The following is a 10,243-nucleotide window of genomic DNA, read 5'->3' on the forward strand; positions in this document are numbered from 1 at the left end:
AAGCAAAGTAAAATGGGCGGAACAAGGTCATTTTGTTGAAGATAGTGTAGTCACATTTCCAAGAATTTATGGCTGGTAATATTTTTTGGACAGTTTTGGAAAACTTGGAAATTTTTATTAAACTTACTGTATTTTTCTATTTAATCATCTCTAAATTTAATTTTAAGTAATTGTAAGTAACTTTCAAATATATATCATTAGACATTTCTCAGTCTCTCTTTGCCTAGGGATAAATATGTTTTATTTTTAAAATGTATGTATTTTAAAATAGTTATAATATTGGAAATACTAGTCGTAAGCATAACCAAGTATTTTCTAAGTTTGATCGTTTTCTACTTTATAAGTTAGTTAAATATTTATGCTGTCATTAAAAAAATAAAGTTGAGACCTATATAAGATATAAGAGTTATTCTTTATAAAAATTTGCCTGCATTAAATACATAGCAATTTTACAACACTACATAGTTGTAAAACTGTTATTAAGTTAATTTTGTGTGTTATTAACGAAAACATGTAATTATGAAAAAAATTCTGAAAATTAATAATAATCTTATTTTCATAAGTCATCTTTTTAGTAGTTTTTTGTTAGTTGGAAAAAAAATTACTAATGTGTTTCGTAACGCTTAAGCCGATGATTTATATGAAATTTGCATATGAAAATAATTTATGACTCATGATCCATTTGTGGAGAACGAGGAAAATTGTTTCAATTATTGAGGGTAATGTCTTCAACTAGTCATAATAAAAAAAAAATGTGGACTTTTTATTTTATTTTTAACTATCTTACAATAATATAATGATACAGCTAAACATATTGTTCACCACTTATTATTAAAACTTAATTATAACATTAACAGATAAATTATTTTTTACCTTAAAATATTAAACTTAAGTAAATAAGAGTTAAAATATTCCGTATAGCTAAACATTTTTTGTATAAAAAACTAAAAAATTTCATTTTATCATTAGTACATAAACAACTGTTTTCCTGTTTAAAATTAATTAAATTTGAAACGAATATATTAAATGATGAATATTCATTTTAAAATATTACTGTTTGCATGTTGCATTATAGCAACTTTATGTGTACCGAGTAGTTTTAATTCTGGACCATCAAAAACTGAAGATTCTCCAAAAGAACAAGTTGAAATACCGGTAATTAGTATTTTTTTTGGAAAGTTTTTATGTTATAATTTATAAAATCAAATTATTACACTAACTATGAAAGATAAAAAAATTACAGAAAAATAAAAACTTTATTTATTTAACAGAACAACTAATTTTTTGTTTACAATTTTTATATGAATTCATATGGAATTATAGTAAAATTAACAGTTTATTTTTTTAGAAAAACGATAATGTGAGTGTTTTTCAAAATTTACGGACGCGAGTAAAATCAAAGTTATTATTAGCAGGTAAAAATAATGACAATCAGATTTTTTTTAAAGACTTAGTTGAAGTTTATCGAAATGAAGTTGGAAAAGATATCAGTGCGAACATGCCTGAAGAAAATTACAGAATAAAACGTAATTATAACAAATTTTTGTCTATTATTTATTTGTTAGTTAATTAATGTAATTAATAAAGTGAGTATATCTATAATTTATAAATGACGACTTAGATATGAAAACCTATGGTCCTTTAGGTTATATAAATTTAGCTACTTTATTTAATAATTAAAATAATTATATTTTTATTAATTTCTCATGTTTTTTTATAATTATTAAAAATTATTATAAATATATTAAATACATAAAAAATTAAAGAATATTTCTCATAAACATTTAAATTATTATTATTCGCGAATACAGTATTCATTTAGTGGGCAACGATAACTAACTGGTATTTCTCAAATAATAAAATCAACACACACGACACAACGACAACAAACACAAATAGATATAATAATACAAATATACAACATTACCCAGATAGCAATTTTGTAATGTAATAATATTGGTTTACTTATTATTAATTATTACTATAAGTTAGTGAAATTGTATTTATTAAGACTATTTTTCCTAATATCCTATGTAGTGATGCATTGCTTACAACGAATAACTGTTCAACTGATGTATTACTAGGTAAAGGTGTATTGTGTAATATAAAAACACTTTTAACATTTAAATATTCATTCAACACAATAATTTTTTTTTGTTGATCGAAGAACATGTATATTAAGAATATTTCATAACTTTATGGTTATATTAACAGCTTTTCTTTTTAGCAAGTTTCTCCCAATAGCATAAAATATTATTATATTTTTTGGAAAAGAATAAAATTTTCATTATTTAAGGAATTATAATGATTAAACCAGTATAGTAAATTTTCTAGTGATATGAATTTTTTTTTTAATTTATTCGACCATTTTAATAATAATTAATTATCATATTGTATGTTTATTAACCATAGATAAATGAAAAATGAAGGCTCTCCATACTAACACTATAATAAACATTTTAAGACACTGTTATATATTGGAAGTCATTTATTCAGAAAAAAAATTCAATTATAATATTTATGCTTATGATGAATTTTATAGTCTATTTTTTTAATCTTCTAAAAAAATTTTAATATTGAAAAATGCTTATTTTTGCCTTGGTGTTTTTAAATTAACCTCTAACTAGCTACTATTTTTATCAATAATATATATATTTGTGTTATTCTTGTTCATTGTAGTATAATGAAGACATAATGGAGAATTTAAAATACTATTTGATTTAATTGTATAATGTAATGGACTGTTTATATTCATTAACAAAATATATAGACACTATTTTCCTATAATTATAATATATTTCTTATAAACTAGATCAAAAAATTATTAAGAAAATCGAAACGTTTAAGAATGCAAGTAAAAGCCCCCATTCTATAAAGATTATTTATTTAGTAAAATAACATTATTATGACTATAAAGTATCAAATTTATAATATTATTTTTTTATAGTATAATAATAAAATAATCGTTATTAAAGGATATTAAAAGGTTATAAAAGTATTTTTAAAAAAAACATTTTAAAAATTATGTTTTAATAGTAATGAAGCTCTTGACAAATAATATAATGTTAATGTTTTATTTCTTAAGCGTTTGCAATTAATTCATAATATTATAGTATTCTTAGTCATTATAATAGTAGTTTTTTTATAATACCATAATATTGACATTTTGCTATCTGGGTAATTAGCTATGCCCTACAGCCATTTGGATAAGGCTTAGATTTTATACTTTTTGTACTGTATTATGTTTTATATTTATAATTTACTGTTTTTCCAGAATTGGCCTCCAGGTAGTTAATAGTTTTGTACTTTAATAAACACATTACTAAATTCACAATTGTAAATATATAGTTAACGGAAAATTTACCTCGTTGCTGAGGCATATTGACACAAAAACTATTTTTAACTAGTTTTCATTTGTAGACTAAATGAAGTCAATAATTCAGACAAAAAAAATTTTTATATTTTTAAAGCATATATATTTTTAAAGTTATCTGTGAAGTTTCATGACACACTAATCTAAATTATAGATACGATAGTAGTGATATAACGAAAAAATATTCTCGGTAAGATGAATATTCTTCTGCAGATAATTACAGGAGAATATAACTAAAAAAAATGAAGTAATTATTTACTTAGTAGTATAATATTTAATCGAACTCAAAAACTATTTATTGAAAATTTATGATTGAAAAATAATAATTATTTTTTTTTTGATTGATAGTACCATAATAACAAAAACATCACAAATTCTTTAGAAAATATTTGTGTCAAAAAATGATTCTATGGCTTTTTGTTTTTACATTTCTATGACTTATTAATGTTTTTGCATTTCTATCGTATCTTTATGTTTTATTCGTCGTTCAAAGACTAAAAATAATAACACTCCCAAATAAATGCTCCAGTTTAAATATCATCGAAACATTCTCAGTCGAAAAACATTTTATATAATTACCGTATAATAATTTGGAGGTCAAATATAAAATTGATTGCCTCTAAATATAACTCTAAAGTATTTTTATACTCTAAAACAAAAATTGATTAATTGGTTAACTTTTATTCTAAGTAGATTGTATCCCTATTTTCGTTTGATTTAATTATTTAAAGCTAAAGAGGAAGTGATCAATTTTATACTTGTTGGCCATTTTAGGACCATTTTATAATAATGTAGAATATAATGAATACAAGTTAAAAAGAACATTCTCGTTTTAAAGTATATTCTCAAAAAAGATTATCATTGTAATTTTACATCACTAAACGAGAGCATAAAATGTAAAAAGTGTATAAACTAACTCTAATGTTCTCTACATATATTTATTGACTTTTTGCAATTCAGCGAAAGTAAAAAATATTAACAATCACTAAATTTATAGAAAATTTTTTTGTTTTTATATTTCGCATATATGATTGATTGAAAATATTCAGCCTAATTTTCATATTTCAATATATAATTGATTAATGACTAAAAATATATATACTTTCAAAATTTTCTCCAATTTTACTATAAAAAAAGTATTAGTTGAATAAAAAAAAATTTGAAAATGTTCAATAGCCAAATATTTATCCCGAATTGAAAAATTTGTTTATTTAATTATAAGTCGTAAAATTTAAAAATGATGAGAAAGAAAACTAAAAAGTATGATTAAAAAATGTGAATGTAATATTGTTTTTTCGTACCTAAAAGTATATTTTGGAAAAAAAAAATGTCATAAGTTTTATCATAAATTGAAAATATTTTATTAGTTTTTAAGGAAATATGTAAATCATATTTTATAACTTTTTTATGGCATACTATGACTATATTTTAATAAATTTATAATACATAATTAAAACTTTTTAATAACTTAAAACTCATACATTTTGAACGTTGGGCGCGGAATTGTAAACTACAAAAAGATATCTAAATGTATTAAACTTATCCGTTAAAGTACATTTTTATAAAATACATTCACATTCTAATAAATATTATTAAATTTTTGATAATAACTATTATTTAAAGTTTTTTTAAAATCGTATAAAAAAGTTATAGATGTAATGAAAACGCAAATAATATTCATTCTTAAAACTAATACCTTACAATCTTCAGACAATGAGCAATTAAGAGAAACTCATTTAATTGTACTAATGCATGTTTAATTTATGTTTTATTAGAAAATACTAAATACTCAATAGATGAATTAATGAAAAATTTTGATGAAAATCATATCAATTACGTAAATAGAATAGCTACGCAACTTCAATTGTTCAAAAATATAAATGGATATATTCCAGTGGAAAAAATATTTGAAATATTTGGACACTTTAGTTTAAATAAAGAAATACAAAACGAGATTCGAAAAAAATTGTCAATAAAAGATAATAATAATGTTAATTATGATGGTAATTTTTAAATTATGAATAATACTTTTGTTTTAGTCTAACAACTTTACAACCAAAATAAAAGTTAGACATTAAAAAAAAATATATTCAAAGATAAATGCCTAGATCTTCTATTAAATTTAATTTCTCGAAAAAAAAAAAAAATAAAGTACTTAATTTAATTATAATAATAATTAATGAAATTTTAATATGTATTTTAAATATTTCTTCCAAAAAAGTTATGTAAAAGTTCTATGTATTTTTTTATAATGATAGCCGTAAAAATTGTAATAGCTATTTAGATTTCATCGTTTCGGATATGAAGAGTACAGGGGAAAAACGGTAATAGTCCATTTTCGTTCAAATTTAATTTATGGTTAAATTTAATAGTCTATTAGCAATAGTATCAAGTAATATATTTTTTTTGATAAAAAATTATTTCATTTTACAAATATTGAAGTGATTTTTTTGTTTTCTCACTAATGGAACAGGAATATATAATTTTATTTTTGCTCTTCAGAAAAACAAATCACCATGTATAATATACATTGTATATACAAGGTTATTTATCGACCATATACTCAATGAAAATGAGGGTACTATATAGCATTTTTAATGGTCACTATTTTATTTTTTATTTTCTCCCTGAAGAATAATTTTAATCATAACAGTAGATACGATCTTAGATACGAAATTACGAATTTTCTTTATTATGGTATTTGCATAAGAATTTTTTGTATTTTCAAAATACATCTTAATATATTTGTATATCCTATATAAGACGAAAATAAATTATGTTTTTCATCAAAGGGCATCTCACTGTTACATGACTTAAAAATCTCAATTTAGGAAACTTAGTTTTTCCAGAAAAAAAAAATTACATTACTACTTAGATTAATTCTCATCTTAGTTTCGAAACTTATATTTATAATATAAAACCTATAAAAAATTATGGTTCCAGTTCTTGATTATCGCGTAGAAAATCAAAATTATTTTGCTTTTATAAAGACATTTAAGTTTTATTTGTATAAACCCAAAAGAAATATTAATTAAAATAATTAATAAATCTTATATTTTTTTCAGATATCATAAGACAATTAAAATGAAATGTATTACATTATTTATATGTAAAGATCTATAAATATACTTCTATTTGAGTATTTCTTGTTTAATTATTTTAGCTTCGATGCGATGCTAAGAAGGTATTAATTTTACCATGATGTGTTTCTTTTTTTTTTGTGTCTGTCACTAATTTTTCTCAGCTCGCACTGGACTGATTTTTCTCAACGATATAATAAAATATTACAAACTAGATGCAGTTGAAGAGATTACCCTTAAAAATTGAAAAAAAATCCTTCGTTCCCCATAAGTGACAGAAATCTCCAAAAAATTACAATTTTTAAAATTGGTAAATTTCGACATTTTTTAAACTTTTTTTTCTAAAAATTGCCATAACTTATTGAAGTATGAACAAATCTAAATAACTTTTTTATATTGATGCCTTAGAAATTTTTCTATCATTTGTTATATTTTTGTGAACATTTAACCCTTTACCTAACCACAGGGAAGGATTCAAAATAACGACTCCTGCACAAAAATTTATCTTTTTCAACTTAAATTTTGAAAATGTTCCGAAAATACTCCGAGCTTCAAACATATGTTAAAATAAAGATTATGTTATGTACTTAAGTTAAAAAAAAATATTGTCCGGCAACTTATCTTCTAAGTGTAAATGGTTGAAAAATGTATGGATTAATATATATTGATAAATACTTTATACACACTCTTTAGCCGACATAGGTTTTTTTAAATCGAACCATTTTCCTTTATACATGGGGGTTTAAACCTTTAAAATTACGAGTAAAAAGTAGAACTTTTTCAACATAACATTTCATAATGTTCCCGAAATATTCCGAATATATGTCAAATTAAAGTTTATGATAAATTCTATAAGTTCAAAAAAAAAAAAAAAAAATGGCCGTCGAATTTGACGATAAATATAATTTTTATATAAAAACCATCGTTTAACATTTCAATATATAGATACTTAAAACTGCCATTACTTTTTAAAAAATGAACAAGCCAAAAAAATTTTTTTTACATTGAAACCTTAAATATATCTCTTACATTTGATATACATTTTTTGAAAATCTGACACTTAATCTGCCTATAAAAGGAGATTCAAAATAACAATTTTTGCACACGAGTTAAAATTTTTCAACTTAATTTTTGTAAATGTTCCGAAAATATTGACACTTTTATATATATCTTAAATTAAAGCGTATGTAATATACTTTACTAAATAAAAAAAATTTCGAGATATAGAACGTCTTCAAGGCAAAATCGTTACCATATTCAAAAATATGCTATTTTTGTGTTAAATTTCTTGGTATTGTATTTTAAAATACATTATAAGGGAATTACACTAATTTTCATGAATATTATATAAATCTAATTGACATGTAATATAAAGTTCAACACTTATTTAATTTTTTTTTGCTTCTTTTAAGTTGAGAATAATAACTTTGAAATGTAATCTAGCTTAAATTGCCATTAAATTGTTATCGTCGGACGAATGTGACTTATAGTAGCCGAGTTGGTAACACTTTTGTCATTCACGCTTGTGGTACGAAGTTCCAACCACTCTAGCCTGTGTCAATGAATTTTTTTTAATTTTTTTTGAGTTAGAAAAAACGTTAAACTCATTTGATTTTTGTCTTATTTAAATTAAATAACTTTCATAAATATCAAAGACTTCATCACTGTAGTCTCCCCTCGTGAAAAGAAATATCTTATTCATACTAAATTTATATTACAATGTAGTTATTTTTGTGGCTGTCATTTATTTTTTGAGCTCTTACTTGACCCATTTTTTGAACTTTTTGTGATCAAATTTTTGATCAAAACTAATATCTAGTTAAAGATATTTCCCTCAAAATTAAAAAAAAAATCACCTTTATCAAATAAAAAGTTGCCTAACCAGCTTTCTCCATTTAGACAATTAAAATTATTCATTTCTAATTTTTATTCTATTTATTGTCGAATTAGGTTTGATATGATAATTGGTTTCAACTATAAAATTAAATTATATTACTTTGTAATTTATTAATTTTTTAACTCTATTTGTGTGTGCTACTACCTGTCTATAATGTTCCATTTTTTTGGTAACATGTTACTTAGGGTGGCCGCTATTTATATATGAAGGAAAATTTTTGTGTGAAATTTCAGGAGCGCCGGTCGTAAATTTGTTCTTTTATGTTTAAAGATAATCTCTAACAAATTTGACCTTTATACTAATTGATTCACTGAGCGCACGTAAAGTTCAAAGTTTTGGAAAAATAAGAAAAATGCCAGTGTTTTACATTTTTAGACTATAGACTTAGTTTTACGAAACATATTATTACATATAATATTGTAGCTATTGTAATTTTCTATAAAAAAGCTCTTTTTACAATTTCGCGTTTAGTTAATACTTTTTGGTTAAAATAATAAAACTCGTCAATACACATTATTTATGAAAATTTCCAACTATTTGGTTTTTTATAATTATCTAGTTTAATTTTCGCATTACTAAAAAAATTCTAAACATAAAATTTGTTTAAAATAATATTTTAAATAAAAAAAGTTATTAGATAATTTCGCGTAAACTGATAGTTTTTGAAGTATTGATAAAATTATTAAAAATAATTGTCCAATAATTTTACAAAACACTTAAAAAAAAAATAATTATAATAAAAGTGCGGTTATATTTATATGTATATATTCTATATGATTTACTATTGAAATCAACGATTTTATTTATTATACTCCTGCTTCAAAACATTTTTTGTCGCCTGAGAGTATTGAGTTCTATAATCTTGTACCACCTAAAAAAAATATTGTTAAAAATAATTTTAAGCAACCTTTTAAAAAAATATATATATTTACTTGTAACAAAAACTGTTTTTGTGATTCATTTCTTGTTATACTTTTATTGAAATCTTGTATAAGTTTTATGCCTCTCAGATAAATTATTTACTACTTTTAGCTTCCTTAATAATTTGTTTACCTTGTTGGTATTCGCGAGAGCTTGACCATTGAGATGGGTGTATATGTAAAAAAAGTTTAATTTTGTATCGTTAAAAAATATTCTTTGAATATCCATTAAACAGGGACATTAATACATCATCAACACATTTTTATAAAAATAATGGTATCTGATTTAAATTTAAAGACAGATTTTTTATTTGGTAGTCTTTATTGTCTTCGTTAATTTCAACAAGTGTTGTCATTTGTTTTACCATTTTGATTTTAGTATCAACACTTATACTATCATCAGACAATGAAAAAGCTACACATTCTTTTGTTAAATAGTATAAATGATTGACTAACTTTCCAATAGCTATCTCAGAGATATTTTGGTCAATATCTTTATATGGATACAATTTTCGTAAAAACTGAATATCTTTTAATGGTGCACATATTGCCTCTGGTGCATAAATCCAATATATAATGTAGCATTTTAAATATGTAAATAACATGTAAATAGAGTTAATGATTTTTTTTTATTTTTAGTTAAATTGAACTCAGTACGAAATAAATAAATGTTTAATGCATATATATCTTTAGCCTTCTATCTTGCCATGTGATAGGCTCCTAGTTTCTTAAATTGTATACCTTCGGGGGGTATGCCTCCCAAAACAAATGATTGCAAGATCAATAAACTCACGATAGTCTGCATGAGGATATTTTTTATTAACAGCAATATTATAATTTTTCAAAATATTATTTAAGTTGTCATCTACAATACTTCTTATTTCAGAACTATTTATGCCTGGATCAAAATTAATTGTATTTACTTGGGACCATTAGCTTGGACCCTCTTAATTAGTGGGATATCAGAAATTGA

The 10,243-nt window shown here is 22.6% G+C and overlaps 1 protein-coding gene across 2 annotated transcripts; it reads left to right on the forward strand.

Moving 5' to 3' along the window:
- Positions 1 to 946: 946 nt before the first annotated feature.
- On the forward strand, positions 947 to 6,515 carry LOC126894072 (uncharacterized). Of its 2 annotated transcripts, none has more exons than XM_050664748.1 (4): positions 947 to 1,155; positions 1,349 to 1,526; positions 5,149 to 5,376; positions 5,650 to 6,515. In XM_050664748.1, exons 1-4 carry the CDS (start codon positions 1,027 to 1,029, stop codon positions 5,655 to 5,657), a joined length of 543 nt encoding a protein of 180 aa, XP_050520705.1. In that variant the 5' UTR covers positions 947 to 1,026; the 3' UTR covers positions 5,658 to 6,515. The 2 variants fall into 2 exon arrangements, with proteins under 2 accessions (XP_050520705.1, XP_050520704.1); XM_050664747.1 differs by having other exon boundaries at positions 6,439 to 6,515.
- Positions 6,516 to 10,243: the final 3,728 nt, after the last annotated feature.

The sequence above is a fragment of the Daktulosphaira vitifoliae genome, unplaced genomic scaffold (assembly GCF_025091365.1).
Source record: "Daktulosphaira vitifoliae isolate Bord-2020 unplaced genomic scaffold, ASM2509136v1 Scaffold_1, whole genome shotgun sequence".
In the NCBI taxonomy this organism is placed as follows: domain Eukaryota; kingdom Metazoa; phylum Arthropoda; class Insecta; order Hemiptera; family Phylloxeridae; genus Daktulosphaira; species Daktulosphaira vitifoliae.

Coding starts and splice junctions, on each gene's coding strand:
- LOC126894072 (XM_050664747.1), top strand. CDS start 1,027: ATGATGAATATTCATTTTAAAATATTACTGTTTGCATGTTGCATTATA. Junction 1,156..1,348: donor AAGAACAAGTTGAAATACCG/GTAATTAGTATT, acceptor TTATTTTTTTAG/AAAAACGATAATGTGAGTGT. Junction 5,377..6,438: donor TAATAATGTTAATTATGATG/GTAATTTTTAAA, acceptor TATTTTTTTCAG/ATATCATAAGACAATTAAAA.